The sequence below is a fragment of the Tachysurus vachellii genome, chromosome 13 (assembly GCF_030014155.1).
Source record: "Tachysurus vachellii isolate PV-2020 chromosome 13, HZAU_Pvac_v1, whole genome shotgun sequence".
Classification (NCBI taxonomy): Eukaryota; Metazoa; Chordata; class Actinopteri; order Siluriformes; family Bagridae; genus Tachysurus; species Tachysurus vachellii.
Window position 1 is genome coordinate 7765968 of NC_083472.1, and position 20971 is coordinate 7786938.

Consider the following 20971-nt stretch of genomic DNA (forward strand, 5'->3'; position numbering starts at 1 on the left):
TTACGCTCATGTTGCTCATAAAGTTCAGCTATGGAAAGAGTTTTAAATACGTACACAAGCAGTAACTGTTTCAGAATGCTCAGCTCCTTGGGCACTGAGGTGAGCAGGTTTCCTTCCAGATACCTGAGAGATACAACACGAGCATGATTTTACACAACACTGCATCCACACCTTTCATTCTAGGACTCAAATAATGTATATTCAGATTGATTGAGATGTTTACAATATAAGCCAAATATAGGATTAATAAACTTATTTCATTACATTCACATTTTTAATTCACAAGTTCAAGCTATAAATAGAGCGATGCAGAACAGAGAGACATAAGAGAGAGATACAAGACAGAGATACAGAACAAGGAGATAAAATACAGACCTACAAGACAGAGATACATGAGCGAGATACATGACAGAGATATAACACAGAGAGATACAAGACAGAGAGATACAGTATAGGACAGAGAGATACAGGACAGAGAAATATAACACAGAGAGATACAGGGCAGAGGGATAACATACAGAGATACAGGACAGAGAGATTTAACACAGAGAGATACAGAGCAGAGAGATCTAGTACAGAGAGATACAGGACTGGCAGACTCAGGACAGAAAGATACAGAACAGAAAGATACAGCACAGAGAGATACAGCACAAAGCAATACGTATAACACAAAAAGTTACAGGGCAGAGAGATATAATACATAGAGTTACAGGACAGAGAGATACAGGACAGAAAGATATAAGATATAGAGATACAGGACAGAGAGATATAAGACAGAAATACAGTATATAATACATAGAGATACAGGACAGAAAGATATAAGACAGAGAGATATGGGACAGAGATATAACACAGAGAGATATAAGAAAGAAAGATATAAGAGAGGGAGACACAGGACAGAGATATAACACAGAGAGATATAAGACAGAAAGATATAAGACAGAGAGATACAGGGCTGCACTTTATCTTGCTCAGTTTCATCAGTGCGTCCTATAAGTTCATAATTCTTATAAGTTTTCATCCACATATTCCAATTCATTACATCTAGTAAAACTCATACTGCTGACAGATCACACGTTGGCTGATGTGTGTAGTGCAGCAAGTGTCAGTGGTTTGTCAGCATGTGCTATAGATAGTTCATTATGTTCAAACTAAATAAAATATTTTTTTATAGTAGAAAAAATCTTTTGAATATCTGTATGAAACATATGCATTCTCTGGAAACATCTCTCATGCTAGTTTCTGATCTCTTGCTCTCATGCCACTGTCTTTTTTCCCCTCTAGCTTTCTGTTTTGCTCTCTAACTCTTTGTGAGAAGAGGAATGGAAAATGCCTGTGCCTCCTAACCCAGCACTCTGTCACTGTCTCTGCAAGGGCCAAGAGGACGGCCGGAGCAGGAACGGACATTGTTTGGACCTGACGATGTGGTAATGCCTCAGGAGAAAAAGGAAAATTGCAGTGCTTGAGGCACCTCATTCTAACTAATAGGGCTCGATACCTATGAAGTATGCTGTGGGTTGGAATTCGAAAAAATATTTTAGAAACGAATAAAACAAAGATGACCAAAATGAAAGGTGCGACAAAAACCAATCAGAGAGGAGAGGGACAGCGACTCACAGCTCTGTGGTGTCCTTGGGGATGCCCTTGGGCAGAGAGCGCAGTCCACGGTTACTGCAGCGCACCACTGTGTCTGAGCATGTGCAAGGATCTGGACAGCGAGGGACTGATGGCAAACACACGTTCTCCTCTATACCTGGAAAGAAAACCGACAGAAAGAGTGAGACAGGCAAACAGAGGCAGACATATTGGTTTTGTTTACACTTGACTTGGGTGTTCAGAATATAGCAGCAGTTGCTTTTCCACAGTAATGATGCTGGGGTGTATGCAAAGTAATGCAGGTGTCACAGCTGCCCCAGGATAAATCTCTCCCTGCCAAAAGAGGGCAAGCTCTAGATCTTCAGTACATGGGATTGCTGTGGATAAAACCTCTTGGAGACTGTCACACCATCTGAATTGCCATTGCATCATTCTTCTTCTTCTTCTTCTTCTTATTATTATTATTATCCAGTTTCACCCAAATGAGGATGGGTTCCCTTCTGAACCTGTTTCCACTCAAGGTTTCTTCTGCACATCATCTTAGGGTTTTTTTTCCCTTGTTGGCTCTGGCTTAGTCATTAGGGATAAATGTTAGTGATAAATAGTAACTTTGTTTTAAACTTTACTTTACTTTTTATTTTTATCCTGTTTCTATGCTTCTGTAAAGTTGCTTTGAGACAATGTCACTTGTTAAAAGTGCTAAAGAAATAAATTGAATTAAATTGAATTGAAATTGTTCCAATTTTACACAGTATTCCAGTTCCTGGATGATAAAAGAGCATCATATATGTACACATCCACACAAACTCTTGCCTCTATTTCCAGTCTTTAAATTCGGAGCATTAATCCCGTTTCTGCCTCTGTTTTCTGTCTGTGTCTTGAAGGATCCCTGTCTGATTCTGATACTTGATAATCATCTGGATTGTGTTTAAGAGTTTAGACATTGTGTAATAAACCATTGCACAAGGATCTTAATGCTTCTCCAGAATCTAACATGTTACAAGGCGAAAGTTACTGTGCATTTGGAATTACAGTAATTACAAACCTCTGCCTTGTAAAAAAGCATTCACGTCTTTGCTAGACGCATAATTACCAGTTGGGAACTCTGCAGTTTTCAAAAAGCTCAAACTAGCCATATGTGACGTCACATTCGAAACACACACACCACCGAAGAAATTACAGTTAAAGTAGCTAGGAGTGTTATATCAGAATTTAAGTCTATTACCTTGATTTAAAAAACAAACAAACATCTGTCTCAGTTTCTTCCCTCGAACTTCTTCCCCTGTTTGCTAATGTGTATATTTAAAAATTAAAAAAAAAAGTCCTGACAGATTAAGTCTGTAACCTAGTGAACCAGTGTTAATGTATTCATCGTTAGAGACTTAAAAGCACTTTGTACATCGCTCTAGATAAGAGCGTCTGTCAGATGCTGGAAATGTGTATGTAAATTTCCAATAGTATAAAACAAATTGTATATTTTTTCCATAGAAACGATCCGTATTGAAGAAAAAGGTCAAGTTTCAAGTATAAACGCAGTAATTCTGTCATTACAAAAACACACTTTTAGCAAGTTAGCTAGAGGCCAACATGGAGATTTATATTCTACATAATTTTTTTTAAGCATTAATAACAAGCAATAAAAAGTGAAAAAGTTTTTAGAGGTTTTCTTGCTTCCTCTGACCTGCCTTTTTTTTCCTAGTGGCAAATTTCCAACATCAAGAGAAGAGCTGTGCAGCAAATGACAGGAAAAAAATACCAAATCTGATTTGACCGAGTCATATTTCCAAATATCTGTTTTCTTAAACAAATGTGACTTGATTGGAAAAACTCTGATTTCATGTGTTTTCTTGGCAGTCATATTACAAAAAAATCTTTCCTCCTAACATCCTGTATGCCAACAAAATTGTGAGCTGTCTGTCTGAACATATCCGTAGAGATACTTTAATTTTTAATGCTTCTTTTACCGAGATATCTCACACGCAAGAGAAAAATTGAGCCAGCATCGCTGGGTTTAATATAGACATTCATAAATACTTTAAAGAGGAGAGAAAGGAGGACTAAAAAAGGACAGAGACAAAGAACAGAACAGAATGTGTGTGTGTGTGGTGTGTGTGTGTGAGAGATGTTAACTGGCCCAAAACTGATTTGAGTGGCACTCTTGCAAAACAGTCCACTCCTGCAGATATCTGACAATCAGCACCAGAAACACTTGTGCCTAATAAGCGACACGACACACAGGAGTTAAAGATCGTCCACTAAATATTGTTCTTGGCCGGCATTTCTCAATTTTCCTTGGCCAAGCCTCGTAGCTTCCTGGCTTGAGAGATGCTATCTGCAAAGGAACTGAATAGCTTTCCAGATTAAAAAGAAACAAGAAATTAAGACATTAAATTGAGGTAAAGGAGGTTCAGGTTTGCTCCAAGAATAATAGCCTAGGTGAGGACTGAGTAGAGAGAGAGAGAGAGAGGGAGAGAGAGAGAGAGAGAGAGAGAGAGAGAGAGAGAGAGAGAGAGAGAGAGAGAGAGAGAGAGAGAGAGAGAGAGAGAGATGCAATTCCTTATCAGCCACTACAGCAGTGTACGCCAGGCGGACATTAAGACTCATTTTACTCTACTGATTGGGTTTCCCTGAACTGCAAGTAAATTTAGCTTCTGTTAAATTTTAGCTACTTCAAAAAATAGTGTGATATTGTGATAATTAATTTTTTTGGTGAAGCAGGTACAGAATGAAAAACTTAGTGACCCATTTAATCACCTCTCTCTTGCTAGGCCCCATAGAAAAGTGCAGCAGTCTTCCCAGTGAATTCTGAGGAGAAAAAAGCAGCCAAATACAAAAAGCCAGCTTGGAACGCAAGCGTTGTGCTAACTAATGGCCCTCTTACTTTCTTAGTGAGCTCCCTCCCTTTGAACCCCTTCAGTTCAAAGTGTTCTGCTGCCTACATCTGTGTCGGCTATTCCCTGAAGCTCTTAAACAGCAAAAGAACTGCACTCCCCAGAACACTCGGGCTTTGGCGGTGAGGTCTGACTCTAGCTGAGACTCTGGCCAGACAGAAGCCAAACCACATTTCCTTTTTCTCTGTTAAAATTTACAGCGGCGCAGCGGGACAGCGGTTCTCCCTTAGTGTCTGTAGGGAAATGGCCGCTACTTGCCTCTAAAATCTGGCTAAAGCCTGATAATGAAGGGGTCCTGTGGTCTGATTTGCACTCCTGATGCCCTTTCCGTGCTGGGAAGGGGACGTGTGTGATTTATACCCATCCTGAACAGCATCTAGGGTATTCCTAATGTGAAGGAACCGTTCTGAGATGGAGTGTGGAGTGATCCATGGCCCAGAGGAGTGACCAGAAGCACGGTCTGTTCTGATCAAACAAGCATGACTCGATAGGAAGACGTGTGTAATGCTAAGCAGAGTGTAGGTGACTCAGAGTGACTGAGCTGAGGAGAGTTCAGCGAACCCAGATTCATTAAGTGCTGCCATGTGGTTTGGGTTGTGACCCCTGAGAACTTGAGTACAGGCGATGTAAATGGTTGGTTCGTTCATGAAAGAATGTATTGATGTATGTGTACACATTAAAATGAAAGCTGATGAATAGGTACATCATCAGACTCATGAACAAGGCATAATAAGCATGTGGAATAACGGTATAGCTGCGTACCATCACAGGTGAAGTCAGGCGCAGCCACATCCTGTATGGGGATTTCCTTCAGGAAGGCCGGCTTCTGGCATCTGGGGTTTCCGCTCACCACCCTGGTTTTCTTCAGCCACTGGCCCAGCCATGCCAAGTGACAGTCACACACGTATGGGTTGGACAGCAAGTTACTGTAGCAAAAAACAGACTTTCATCAGCTACCTTCTATTGGTACCATGGACAGTTCATGGCCATGAAAGGTAGCCAGTAATTTTTATATTTGCAAAAATCAAATTGAACAAAATAATTCCCTCCTAAACACATGCCTAAGCTTAGACACCTGAATGCTACTGTAATAACAGGTATCCACTTATGCTTCCTTGATATACTGTATTTGGTTTCGATGTAGGATGCCCTCCTCTTTTTTATTCTTGAGATACAGCACCTCTGACATGAAACAGGAGTTTTTATTGGATGTTTTATTGAATGCTGTTGGATAATGAGGAGAACTGAATCATCACTGAGGGCACATTTAATCACTAATTTGTTTATCTTCGCTAGACACTTTCACCTGGCCAGAGTCATGGTGAATCCATGAATCTATCCCAGGAGATTGAGGTGGGAATACAACAATAATAGGATGCCAGGCTCACACATATACATTCACAGCCAGGCGCGATTTAGTTTATATCAAATTCATATTTTGAAAGAAACCCGAGCTGATCCCAGGAAACAGGAAGTATGATGCACCATCATGCTCTTAACTTAATTGAGTTTATGCCAATTCTTGCACTTTTTTTTTGCTTTGCATATTATAATTTGACATGAGCTGATTTTATTTTGCACTGATTACACTGGTAATGTTTTATGTAAGACTAGGATTACTGTCTGTAACAATTGTAGTAACTAATAATTTACTGCAGCACTGCATGACAACACCCTCAACTCCCCACCTTAAACATATCATAAGACACAAACATAATTTCACAACACATTTTTACTACAACTGAGCTGAGCCAGGCTTTAACCTGCAGCCACTGGTCTGTTAAATGGACCACAAGAGTGGAGCTTTCAGGATCGAGATACTGACCCATTTTTCATAGTTCCTCTCAGAGCTCCAAAAGCTCATCTAGTGGAGGAATACCTAAATCATAAAAGTTTAGCCTCCAGCTGAAGGCATCACTGGCCATGAGTCAGCGAGGCAGTAAGTGGGGAGCCTGGCTGACTGATGCAGTGTTACAAACGTCCTGAACTTCAACTGTAGCCAACTCACTTGTGCTGCCGTGGAGCCACTTTATTCACAAGCAGCAAATGGTGCATCTGAGAGCTGTTGTTCTGCACTACCCTACAGCACGGATTAATTAAGTGAGCTGACCTTCCAGTGCACTGCTAACATACGCGTGAGGGCTTGCAGGCAGCAGCGCAAGTTAATACCCAAGCAGGCCCACCATGTGTTTGCCTTTAATTATTCACATGGTGCTCCGTGAACAACAAAGCATCAAATAGGTTGATTATCTTCAGAGAAAGCTCAAATAAGAATCACAAACAGAATGAACAGCTTAGCTTTTGTTTCTGGAAATGTTCTATTTTGGCTAAGAAATGTTTTCCTTAACATTCTGGGGACTATAAAAATTGGGTTTCACCAAAGGATTACTAACAGGTTACTAGAACATTTGGGGCACATTGTGTGAGCCACTGCATGTTACTATATGGTTATTTAATAGTTATGAGAATGTTCTCTAACATTATATTTCCATAAAGAAAATGTTCCAAACAACCAGGAAACAATCCAAAATTGTTCTGGGGACCAATAACCTTTGGGTGGCTGAAGTCTTTCTTGATAAAGCCTGGTATTGGTTTTAAGTTAAGTTTGCTGTTTAGGGAACTGTAAAAAACCTGCCCCCTTTTTTTCTGAACAAAACAGAATTTGTAAATATGGCTGTACTTGCTTGCATGCTGAACATAATCAGATTTTATACTGAATCTGAAATTTTTATGTTCGTTTTTAATGCACTATTACTTTATTTTCCTTGTGTACTATATTTTTTCACGCCACTCACCTTTTAACCATGTCCCAAAAAAGTATTAAAGCTTAATTCAAAACCAATCCTGACAATATGTTGGCTACAGGTTATCCATTGTAATATTAGCGATGACAAAGATGCTGGCACGTTAGTGTTTCATAATCTTACGAGCTTATAATAATATAGTACCGAAATGTTTTGGACGCCATCGGTACGATATTTGAACTTGTTTTCTAGCAGGAAAAAAAAAGCATCTCCAGTTTTTGGTTTTTCATGTTGTTCGTCATGCCTGAAGGAAGCCAAACCCAAATACTGACATCAGATGTTGGAGTGAAAGCTGTGAGTGACCAAGAAAACAACCTCAGAATTTTGAAAGGCATCTGCAAACAATAACGCGAAAAGAAAAGTACAGCACACTCTGATTGCACCACATGCTATGGGATTATAATTGCAGTGTGATTGGGGCTTCGTTTGACTTCCTGTGTGCAGAAAAACTCCAGCTCTTAACTCAGAGCTGCCTGAAGGCTACATACCACCAACCGCAACGGAGAGAACTGACTACCAGCCTGAATGAACAAAGATTGACTGATACATGAATCACTTCATCACTGCATCATAATGGCAGTAAAACCTGAAGGAGCACATGTTAACATCTAACCAGTAATTGGTTAACAAATGACCTACATACAAGCTCCTGATTTAACATTTGTAGCTGAGCTATGAAAGTATCGACAAATTTACCCAGATGATTTCAAATCCCTCAGTGTCTTTATGGTGTGTATCATTTGTGTGTTTGTGTACCACTCACATGGTAGAGAGGGAGTGCAGAGTGGAGAAGGCTCCCGGGACGATAGTAGAGATGGTGTTATCATAGAGAGACAGTAGACGAACAGAGCTGAGGCCTGTGAAGGTGGTGTTGTCCACACAAGTGATCTGGTTGCTCCTCAGCATACTGCAGGAAAACACACACACACACACACGCACACACACACAATGGGGTTCAAAATTAGACTTTAATAACTTTTATTACAGTATTAAAAAACACTCTATACACCCTTCTCCTCATTAAAGGACGACATGCTTCATTTGCATACTGGAACATGATTGGAACTTATATTTTACGATGTAATATATCACCTCTAACATGTTAAATAGTAGCGTAAAATTCCTGATGAGATTTTCATCTCTGCTGTGTTGGCATTAAAACTGCTGCAGTGACCATATTCACACTATAGTAGTTTGAGATTTCAATAATTTCTCAGTGAAAGTTTAATATTCAATTTTTACATGTAAGGTATCACCAAAGTTCTGCGATTGGGACCTGAAGATTTTAAATATGAAGACTACCAGGGATGCTCCTTGACATTTATTTGCATCTAGCAAATAAACCGCAAATAAAATTACATGTACTATGTATGTACTGTATGTGTGTGTGTATATATATATAAAACGTGTGTGCATATGTGTGTGGTGAAAAAAAACAGAATGGTCAAAGTAATCAGATCCTCTAAAAGAAGTCCAGCTGCACAAATGGGCTAAATGCAAACCAGAAACTGTTGGGACGCAAATGTGAAAGCAGCAAATTCCATATTAGATCCTGACAAACAGGGACCTAAGACAGGCAAACTCAATTTAGTTATCATGTTCCTGGGATTTAAAAGCCAGGAAATTCAATACTGCTGAACCATGATTCCATTCATTTGCTCCTACACACTCCTCTCTCTCCAATTTGGCTAATTAGGTAGACAGCAGAGCTTAGCAAGGCCATTCTGAAATCCCAGGCTCCACAAGACACATTATTTTAGCATCTTTGATGGTACAGTGTGATGCTTATGACAGGAACCAAGGATCTGCTTTGCTGTATTCAAAATTCTCTTTAGATTCTAAAAAAGAAAAGGACTAGATTCCATATTTCACTGACAATTATGGTTGTATCCAGGGCTTGGACAATTTACAGATTAGTAAACCTGAATGTTATTTTGTGTGTTGTACTGAACCAAAGCCTTTCCCCAAGGACAGGAAGGGATATTGGGAAGCTGGTACTTGACTCACAGGGTTTTGAGGCCACTCAGGCCTCTGAACATGCGCCCTTGAACAGCCTGTAACTTGTTTCCAGTGAGCAGGAGCTCAAGGACACCTCCGGCACCATCAAACACACCCTCCCGAATCTCCCGCAGCTTATTGTTACTCAGGTTTCTGGAATGAAACAACAAACAGAGTTCATCATGCATCAGACTTCATACCTGAAAAATATCAGCATAAACCTGTCAACCAGTTTTATCTGTTCTGGCTTCATGTCTCCCACATTTCCATTTGGACTTCACTAAAATACGAGCAGCTTTGGGATTATATGACAGCATGTCATGTTTATTATTTTTAAAAGTTCTACACATTTACCATGTTCTTTAATCATAATCACAAGTTAGAATCTAATTTAATGGCTTCTTAAGCGCACGTTTATGACGTCTGGCAACACACTATCTCAGCTGTGTTCTAGTGATTCACTAGCTGATTGCAATCTGTACTTCAGTAAAATGTGAGGAGGGGAAATTTTAGATGCCTCCTATTTGTAATGAGTTTGACTGCACTATAACGTAAGCAATTTCATGCCTGATAAATCACTGGTCCTTTTTCCGAGAGACCACCGCTTTTCCCATCTCCAGAGTGGGTGGCAAATATTGCCAAACAATAAATCCCACTGCGCCTTTGCCCATTTCGACCCAATATTCTGCCGCTTTCTTTTTCCACGTCGCCTACATGGCTTATCATGCATAAAGTTATTGACATAAAACTCACAGCCAGATGTCCCAAATGACAAGCCCATATCCCCCTCATTCCCCAACCACTCCACCTCCCAACTCCAGCTCTTAAAGTGAAAATGAATAGGGACGTACATCTTCCGAAGGTTTGGGAGCTTCTTAAAGGCCCCCATGGTGTCCAGCGATAAGATTTCATTGTCGTTCAGTCTCCTGCAAGTGGATGTCGGGGGTGGGTTGAGGGAGGGGCAGAGGTGGAGAGACAGGTTAATGATTCACCAGTGAGAGGATGAGTCATATGATGGAGTAAAATAGAGATAAAGATACATAAGATATAAAAAGATGTCAGCAAATAGAATGAATACAAAGCATGCACATACTCAGAGACAAAGAACGTGCAAAGTGTAATGTTAAAGTCGTGTATGTGCTTTCAGTCCTTCGCTGCTAAAGGAATGGCTTTTTTTTTTTTTTTTTTACAGATGAGCATATTTTTCACTAATTGTTTAGTCTTTTATTTGTTAAGATTTGTCTATATATATATATATATATATATATATATATATATATATATATATATATATATATATATATATATATATATATATATATATGTCTGCTGAAAAGCAGACCACTTTGGAAAGGTGTATACTATATATATATATATATATATATATATATATATATATATATATATATATATATATATATATATATATATATATATATAGTATACACCTTTCCAAAGTGGTCTGCTTTTCAGAGGATAGAAACCAGGTACCAAAAAGAGGTTAGAGCATTCTTTTAGGAAGAGATTATATAGCTGTGATAGGAAAGACAGCCTCACAATGGACATGACAGGGCAGAGTTCAAAATAAGAAAAGGACAAAGACTGGAAGCAAATGAATCTTTGACAAAGCACCTTTGAGAGTGAAAGTAATGGAGGGAAGAAATGAGGAGTGGACAGAATATGTGAGTCAGAATATCATTGCAGTAGGAACATGGATGAGTGGAAGGATGTGGACACTGAGAAGGACAAGGCTGCACTTGCATGCTGAAGAAAAATAGACAGAACAGGAGACAGAAGGTGGAGGAGGCCTAGGATATGACTGATGAATGAAGTTGATGGGAAAGCAGAGGGAAAAGCCAGCCGTGTCCTCTACACATGAGCAGAAGGGCAAGTGGCATCGGGAGAACGGCTTGAGTACAACATGAGCCTAACAGTCCCAGAAAAGCCTGTGGCAGTCATTCACCATCGACCAGCATGAGATATGTAAAACAGAAAGAGAAAGAAAAAGACAGAGGACAGGGAACGGACATGCAGGAAAGAAAGGCAGAAAGATGGACTCTGTGAATGACTCTATACTGTGCCCAGTAACTCTGCTATGTGAGTTTGTGAAATACATACATCGTGAGTGTGTGTCAGCCATCCTTAGGGGTAAGGTGTGTGTGTGTGAGTGTGTGTGTGTGTGATTGCTTACAGATCAGTGGTGTGTTCAGGGAGGTGAGGAGGGATGCTGGTGAGTTTGAGGTTAGAGCAATCCACCACGGTACCCTCACAACGACAGCGTTCAGGGCACACCAGGTCCTGAAAACACTCGCCTGTTAGACGACTCCGATAGTCCTCTGAACCTAACACACAAAGGACAGAGTGAGAGAGTGAGAGCAAGAGAGAGAGAGAGAGAGAGAGAGAGTGAGAGAGAGAGAGAGAGAGAGAGAGAAAGTGAGAGAGAGAGAGAGAGAGAGAGAGAGAGAGAGAGAAAGAAAATGAGAACGCAGCTATAATGCGTATTTACACAAACACATGTCTGCACTCATACACACAGACAGACACACACACACACACACACACACATATCTGAGGAAACATGAATCTAAACACTGCGTCACAGTAACACATTACAGATCGTCATCTACTTCATCACGCTCAGACATCCCTACACTCACACACAAACACCAACTCCCCACACATGCCTAGTCCTAAACAAACATCCATTTTCTGCTGAGGAACGTCTGTGTGCGCTGATAAAGCAGACCAAACAGCGTGAGGTCACTTGCTGGAGGTCCGCTCCCGAGATGTGTTTTGACAGAAAAACAGAGGAGGTTTCTGGGGAGCAGGAGGCGCTGCTTCATTGAGCTATATCTTAGTCACATGACCGATGTCTTTCCACAGGCAATGTTTATATTATTCCTCCTCTCCTCTTTTTTCACTGTCCTACAGGAGCATACAGGACTTGTTGAGCACGTCTGTGCATCAACAAGACCTTAGCTTTTGGCAAATTTCATTAGCTATTTGCAAACCCTATCAAATGACATCACTACAATAGTCCTTGTGATGCTAGCCGCTAAAAGAATTCACAAAAGTAGCTGCTAGTTTTAGTAGCTAGCTTGATTACCAGCATAATCACAAATAGTCAACATAATGTTAGCCAGATTGCTAGCAAACTAGGCTGATGTCTTTAATTAAACATTACATTATAACACAATAAGATTATGTTATCAAAATTGCCTTTAAGTACACAACAACTTATTTACTAGCTTGCTAGCAACCTGGACTAGGAAAATAATTAATCTAACATTGCTAGAAATCTGGGCTAATATCTTTAATTACACAACAAAATATTTTACCTAATGTTGGGTAGATTGCTAGTAAACAATCTGGTCAATTTAGTCTCAAATGATAGTCAATTAGTCTATTACATTGTGTAATTAAATATATGATCTCAGCATTAGCTAAACTACTTGATTAGACCAAACAGTTTTTATGTAACATGGAAAACTTTCCAGGCTATTTAGCATAAGAGACATTTAGCATGCTAGCTTATCTAATGTTTAAAAACTGTTATATTGTGTGATTAAAGGCAGCATTTTAAACCTAGTGCTATAAAAAGAGGGACATCCTGCCTTCATGTGTTAAAAAAGTCATGTAAATAAGCTCAATAATGGTAATTCTCATATCTAAATCTTTATTTTTCTAAATGATTTTACTTGATTAGGCTGTAACACTTGCTTACATCTACAATGGGCAAATGTAGGGAAGCTAGTTAGCTAGTGCAGTTGGGCAAAAAAACATTGTAAAAATGACTTTGCAAGGTGGAATAAAATGTAAACTGCAAAAGAAGAAAATGGCTAGTAATGATGTCACATAATGAGTTTGGAATTAGCTTGTCAAATTCAACCTAAACTCCAGTCTTCTTGACCCTGGAACACTTTAAGTCTGAGCATGTGTCCATTAGAAAATGAGGGACACACAGGTTTAAGCCCTTTTCAGGACATGCATGCTAAGGCATTAGGTCCTAGACACAGAACATGTCCACAAATGTAGCTCCTGTTTTCGAGTTGACAAACGCTGCCTTGTTCTTCTTCCTTGCGGTGGGCGAGAGGTGCCCTATCCCAGAATGCCATGCTGCGTGCGAGTGTGTCCAGCGGTCCCTGGTGCTTGACGGAACCATGTGAGGCGAGTGTAGGCGGCGACACATGGTTAGATCAAGCACAAGAGACAGCTGCACCAGGGGCCTGGGGGCCCGGGGCCAGGAGTGGAGAGGAAGAGGAGGAGAGGAAGAGGAGGAGAGAGGTGGAGGAGCAGCCAGGAAGAGAGCAGGAAGCCACCGAGAAAAGCATTCATCAATTTCCTCGCTGCTGTTACGGTGGGGACCAGAGCTCTGGCCACAACACAAGGGCACAGACAGATAGACAAAAAAACAGAAAAAGACATGACTAGCACACACAGGACAAAAAAAGGAGTGCAGCGAAGCCCTCTGATGCTGTGCACACCCACACACCCACACACACCCACACACACAAACCCTTGGTTCTGAGTTTGTGTTGGCTCTCCTGCTTTGCTTGTTACTGTGCTGCTATAGGGACACAGGCAGAGCTGTAATTAGGGGAAATCCTGGGGTTAATATCAAAGCAAGCGGCGGCTGCGCACAGCATTGAACACACACTATGCTCGCTACAATCGACAGGGGCGGCTTTACTTTCATAGCTGTTTTGTCACGCTGCTCCTGATGAACCTTCAAAAATGCATTGTGACATTTTTTGTTCTAATGTGTATCCTGGTGATGTCCCATGAGCACTCTGAAGCCTGGCAGTGTTTATGTAGAACTGCTCCAGGCCTGAGGATGCCACACAGCTCCCTCTCCAGAGAAACCACACACACACACACACACACACACACACACACACACACACACACACACACACACACACACACAGAATCCTGGCAGATGTTATAGGTTCCTCTCGCTGTGATTTCAAATAAGTGATGCAAATTCAACAAAAATGTCATGGAGCATCACCTATTTTAGGTTTCATGTATAAACATCCATGAAAAACATTGATTCTTTTGCTTTTTCCTGTTAGTACCTAATGAGCTTGTTTCAAGGAATCATTAGCTGTTAGCTAGTCAGTTTTCACACTAGCTATAAAAAAACTGATGGCCCTAAACATACTAAATTCACAGCTGTTTAGCTAACATTGCTAGCAAACTTGGTAGCTAGCTGTAATTACACCAAGAAAGCCTGTAGCTAATGTTACCTTGTAGCTTTCTATTTTTAATTAAATGATTAGCTGTTTAACAAGACAGATACCTTACTAATTTAATTAATATGGCTACACAATTTTACTGTGTAATCAAAAGCTGTATTTTTGACAAAATCATTGTCACAGAATATCCCTTCAAGCCTTAATTAGGGTGTTTGGGGCTTTGTAAACAATTTTGGAACTTTACTTTTTTTAAGCTAACAAGTCAATTAGCTGTTACACAGTCAGTTAGCTTGTTAGATTATTAGACCAATAACTCTGACAGAAGTCCACTCTATGTCTGATATCAAGGTCTTATATGTATATTTATGGATCTATTCAACATGCCCAAACATGTCTCCAACACTTTCCTGGAAAGATTTCATTTTAGGTGGTACTGTTGGCCGGCATAAGGTAGTGCTGAAGTAACGTGCCAAACCTCTGATATTGTCCTTGAACTCACAAGAGTAAAACAGTGATCAGAGAACCCTCTGCGCATGTGTGTGTGTGTGTGTGAGAGAGAGAGAGAGTGAGAGAGAAGAGAGATATAGAGAGAGTGTGTAAAGTCTACCTGTACAGCGGAACTTCTTGCCCTTGATCTGACTGATGCGCTTGTTGGCGAGGCGGCGCGGGTGGCTGCATCGTGCACCGCTTGTCTCGATGGGGTTGTCAAACAGGTAGTCAGCCAGCCACTTCAGGTGACAGTCACACATGAAGGGATTCTGAGCAAGATGTCTGAGGAGGTAAAGGGTGTGAGAAGGAAAGAAATGTAGGAAAAGAGGAACAGGAGATGGGGAAGAGAATAATTGAAAATGTTATATTGGAACACAATATAATTGTTTTATAATAATAAATGTTTTAATATCACACTATTAAAATGTGTGGGTATTAATAACTTCGTTATTTTGTCACTTCACTATTAGCTAACCAGGAGCTTTTAATTACAAGGGGACTAACTGATTCGTAAGTATGAAGCATGTATGTGAAATCTGATCAAGGGTGGTTGCTTAGAGACTAGAGTGTGCTGCTGATGTCGAATGAGATGTGTGTGTGTGTGTGTGTGACGTACAGGGTCTTGATGGCGCGCAGCGGGGTGAACAGGCCTTTGCTGATGGTCTGCAGCTTGTTGTCATAGAGAGAGAGCAGATTGAGGCTCTGCAGGTCTTTGAAAGTGTTCACCCTCAGGCAGTTGATCTTGTTGGCATTAAGCAGCCTGAGTGGACAAAAAAAAAACATTTTATCCTTCAGTCAGTGCTACGGTGAGTTAGACTACACAATACACGAATATGATACATGCCGGAGTCCATCTGTCTGATCAAATTTACTATTCAGCCTTTTGATTAGAGCAGGAGCTTTGACTTTTTCTTGTGTTGTATATTGAATATAATGATGTTGTATTCAGGGATTAGTAAAAGGGTAGCAAAGTAGGGTCGAAGTAAAAGGGCGGTGAGGTGCTTGTGAGGTCCAGATCTAAACATCTTGACTGAATAAGTCTGAATGAAGCAGCCAGCTTAGCACCTCTAAGGCCCATTTCCTGGCAATTCCACCTAAAAATCTTTGACAATTTAAAGGACACAGACTTTTTTTTTCATTCTTCACAGGGCTGAGCAAAAAACGTGGCTCGCTCTGAGCGCTTTTATGTCCTGGAACCGCCAGCAGAGTCAGAGATGCTGTAAATTCATGATGCCGCTGTGCTGGCATGCCAATCTGTACAGAAGGAGTGCAGCATCACAAATAACTTCAGAAGTTATTTCTGTAAACCAGAATGGAAAAATCACAGGCTACATTTTGCTTCGCCCAGATTTCCACAGTGCATCAGAAAAAAGTACAATTTACTGGAAGCTATTCACGATACACGTTTGATTTCACGGTCACTTAGCCAACCAAAAACTCTTTATACACTCAGCTTAATACACTCACATCTACACTTTTTGGTTCTTTAGTAAAACCACATGCACATTTGCATCTTTTTGTTAAATTTCACATCCAGATGCAGTGGTATTCCACCTGCTTTGTTCCAGTATTTTACGTCTCTCTTACTTAGACTGCATGACAATCGACTAATGCGGAGCCTGTGTTTAATTACGGATAGCCGTTCTAATGAGGCTTTGTCTCACAGTGAATGCACGCATCGTTAGCCTGCTCACTGGGGGAGCTAATTAGGTGTGGGGATTTCAAAAAAGATGAAAACAAGGAAACCCTGTTCACAACAAGGCGAGACAAAAACATCACCAAACATTTCAGTAGCATTTTTTTTTAGGAAATTTGCATGGTGTTTCCTTTGGATGGACTGCATTACTGTAGTACTAGCTAAACTCATTAGAGCAGTGTTTCCAAAAATTTACAGTATGCTTTATGCTCCCAGTACAGTTCAGTCAAAAACACAGAACACCTCCAGCCAAATACACGAAGGTCTCAAAGTCCCAAAACAAGCTCAAAAAACCTGCTTAGGAGTAGTCCTGATTCCTCTGGCACTACAAACAAGTCCCAGAAAAAATAGAAAAAGGCTGCTGTCACTGATCCGGAGTTCAAGTTAAGTTAATATATTTGGTTTAAGTAGATTTTTTTTTATAAAAACATATAGTATTCAGTGCAGTTCAGTTCACCACACTTAATAAAAAGAGCTCCAGATATGAACTATTTTTCTTTGCTTAAAATGCCGTTAAACTGGAAATTTTTATCGACTTGCTGTTATTGCAAATCTGAGGTTTCTATTAATGTGTTTATTCTAACACTCTAATGTTTCCATAGTAACATCTAATCCGTAAAGCTTTATATGCTGAAAGATTTTCTAAAAAAAATCACCAAAACAAACAAACAAAAAATCTAATCATTGTTACGGTCCAGCTTTCTGTATGGAGACGTCTATGGAAGGAGTCTCCATTGTCAGTGAGTCACCTTGTGCTTTGACAGTACCACAAATTTTTTACCACGCATTTTTCTTATCTTAATAATTTGTTGTAATTAACTTATTTTATTAACACAACTAACAAAAATAAATCGAGGCTGGTGTGAATAGTGATAAATGTTTCTAGCCACTGTAACATAAGCTATAAAAGGCGCTAACATGATTCGCAAATTTTCCATAACGTCAAATTAATTCTTAAATGGATAAAAAGTATGATGTTGTCCTTTAATTTGTAAAAATAAATAAATAAACAAAACTTTAAAAATAATAATAAATAAATAACTGATGATAAAAAATACGAGTAAAATAAAACATTTTACTGGAAAAATCTTCATATCACAGTAGTCTGTATTTGATTATTTCCTGAAGCAGCACACACCTTCCTGTTTCAATAACACTATACAGTACCACATGTACAGTATACAGGCTGGCCATAAGCACTTGTCTAACATGTACAGTAGTATCTCAGGTTTTCATGAAATACTTGCACTACTAACTACTCTTTATTTTAATAGAGCCAGATGATTTGGGATTTATTAATACATTTTTATTTATTCCTGCAACATTCTATTATCTTCAGAGAAATCATCAATCCCTCCAGGATTTCACTGGATTTTTCGTTATAGTCAGTTACAAATGTTTGATTTTGCTTCATCTTTTTTTTTTTTGAATCTTGAACTTGAATCTTCGAAATTAAAAAGCACAAGATTCTTCTTTTAAACTCCAGCCAGTGACTTCCTATGTAATCACTTTCTATGTTAGTTGTTTTCATGTTCGATGCATGTGAACGATAGAGGGCTTTGGTTGAATGTGCGTTGTGATGTCACACGACGTCTCGACCTTAAATCTGCAGAAACTCTAGGTTAATTCTGAAAAATTTCAAGCTCCTTTGAATATGATAGATTTTGCTTGATTTTGCATTAATTCCTGGAGGGAATGAATAGTGATATTACAACCGTGATATTATTTTTAGTTTATTTCCCCTCGAAAGTTAAGAAGCAATGTTAAGTTTTTCGTTCACTTAGAGAATGAGATATAAGATTATTTTTTTGTTACTACAGCCCTTTGGTGTACACGTGTGCTGGGAGAAGGCTGCAAGTCTCTGAGGAGCATTCTGAGAAACGGTGCATTTAAATTGGAAAAAATGTAAATCGCAAAAACACAGGAAATGTGAGTCATTAGGACACTAACAAGGCAAAGAATAGAGGATGCAGGGCAGCACTGCTGGAATTGACGTGCTCCTGGCTGATAATAACTCGCTGACGTGTCCATGCTCGGCTCGATCCGGCGATGTACTAGCAAGGACGCAGCCAGACTACCTATATCGCCTCCAAGTGTGAGAGCAGCTCCAACAAGGTCATTAAAACACACTGATTCCCTCAAATTAAACCACTAAACAAAGGCATCATGTCTGAGCAATGTTTCTGTGTCTACATCAATAGGACGAGGTGTGGGAGATATGCTTTGTAATCAGGTCCAATTTAAATGCTAATGACGTTTGGTACACTACTGAGGAGGAGGAGGAGGAGGAGGAGGAAGAGGAGGAGGTGGTGGAGAAACACTATAAGAAATATCAATGCGTCTTCCTCTAACAAGTCGTCCAAATGGTGCATTTGAGAGTTGGAAAAGATTTCGGGCTTCAAGATGCTCTTTTTGTTCTTTTTGCTTGAGCTCTTTTTATGAGCCGGAGCAGGGGGGAAATGAAATAGCTCTTTCTCACAAAGTCCACGCTGGACTGGAGCAGTACACACACACACACACACACACACACACACACACTCACACACACACACACACTATCCTGTTGCTACTGGTTGCAGATGGGATAGAAACAGTACTTACAGCAGTTGCAGGGAGACAAGGCCATCAAACAAGCCTTTGGGGATCTCAGCAATTTTGTTCCCATACAGCACCCTGTATACACACAGAAACACAGAAAAGAGAGCTCTGTAAACCCCCTCAGCATGGCCACTGTGGGGCTAATCCACACCATACAACATACACACACCATATGTGAGGCTAATCCACACCATACATGACATACTTCTCTTTCCACTGCATCTCACACTACAGTACAGTCCAGGTTGCCCTGACTGATTAAGCATAGACATTTACTTTCCTTTTTTTTAGGTCTATTGTTTAATGATGATGTATTTTAGATATATGTGCAAGATTTTATCAGGATCATCTTATAGAGTGTATCAAGTAATCAACTTGATTACTAACCTTCACATGCATGATCGCAAAACAAACTTGGTACAAAAAAATCGTCCTGTGAGGAAAAAGGTTTTAAATTGTTCCACATTTTCTAAGAATAGAGGTGGCTTGGGCATGCAGGTAATATTATGAACCAGAATGAGGCACACAAATGGTTGTTATTACTCAGTACATTAACAATAATTATTTGTAGTGTGTCAGCATTGCCTTAGTGGATAATCTCATCTGGATGCTGTAGATTTGTACCCAAGATCTCCTGCTGTAACCATAAAGACTTCCCTGTGCTCACTGCAGGACGTATATAACAAAGTGAACATACTCAACATCGTTTAAATGCACTTAGTTCTGTTTAACTTTATTGTACAGAAAATAATGATTTATAATTCCACTATCCTGTATTTTTTTCACCTCATCACCTCAGGAATGTACCAGTATAAACCAGTAAAACCAGTAAATTCATGCATGTATTACTGCTTTCAAGGCGGATACTACTTTTTAATTCCATTTATTTCTAGACAAAAACTCTTCCCTAATCTCATTTTCTAAAAACATTACAGGGTTTAGACTATAAACAGTTCACTCTGAACCTACAATCCAAATGAATTCAGGGTTCCAGAAATCCTGAAATGTAAATATAGCCTGTGTAAGTGAGCAGATCTTTAATTGTAGCACAGGAAATAAGTGAGTGCTTAAAGACTGAGGCCTGTCATGGCTTCAGCTGCCTGAGCTGAGCTCACACAGAGCGATCTAATAGAATTAATATGCACAGGCGGAGGTCATGTCTTTTTCTGTCTTGTTCAGGTGATGTAAATGGAAGCTGTCTCTTGCGTTCATACCGTGAAGATGTCAGCGTCCATGCACACACAGACACACACACAAAAACAAACTCAGGCTGTTGCCCTACATGCTAATTTATTTCCCTTATTCAACAGCTGTCTTATGTCATGTCATTTACCAAAGACAGGTATTAGCTGGTTGAAAAATGCTAAAAAGATGAAAGAATCTGAAACATTCCTGTGAGCATGTCAGTGCATTTGTTTTTGCAGGTATGTGTGGTGTGTGAAAGTGAAAAAGTGAAAGTGACGTGACATACGGCTAAGTATGGTGACCCATACTCAGAATTTGTTCTCTGCATTTAACCCATCCAAAGTGCACACACACAGCAGTGAGCACACACACAGCAGTGAACACACACACACCCGGAGCAGTGGGCAGCCATTTATGCTGCGGCGCCCGGGGAGCAGTTGGGGGGTTCGATGCCTTGCTCAAGGGCACCTCAATCGTGGCCAGCCCGAGACTCGAACCCACAACCTTAGGATTACG

General features: G+C 40.0%; 1 protein-coding gene across 1 annotated transcript in view; it reads right to left on the bottom strand.

The window, feature by feature from the left end:
• The window catches only part of slit3 (slit homolog 3 (Drosophila)), a 167390-nt gene that overhangs the window by 31042 nt on the left and 115377 nt on the right, over positions 1-20971 (bottom strand). Inside the window, exons 12-21 of the mRNA XM_060884926.1 lie at positions 19274-19345; positions 15593-15736; positions 15095-15258; positions 11481-11631; positions 10141-10215; positions 9299-9442; positions 8055-8198; positions 5250-5413; positions 1618-1753; positions 55-123 (exon numbers count right to left, since the gene is read on the bottom strand). Of these exons, the coding sequence (XP_060740909.1) occupies positions 55-123; positions 1618-1753; positions 5250-5413; positions 8055-8198; positions 9299-9442; positions 10141-10215; positions 11481-11631; positions 15095-15258; positions 15593-15736; positions 19274-19345 (1263 nt within the window). The remainder of the gene's footprint in view (positions 1-54; positions 124-1617; positions 1754-5249; positions 5414-8054; positions 8199-9298; positions 9443-10140; positions 10216-11480; positions 11632-15094; positions 15259-15592; positions 15737-19273; positions 19346-20971) is intronic.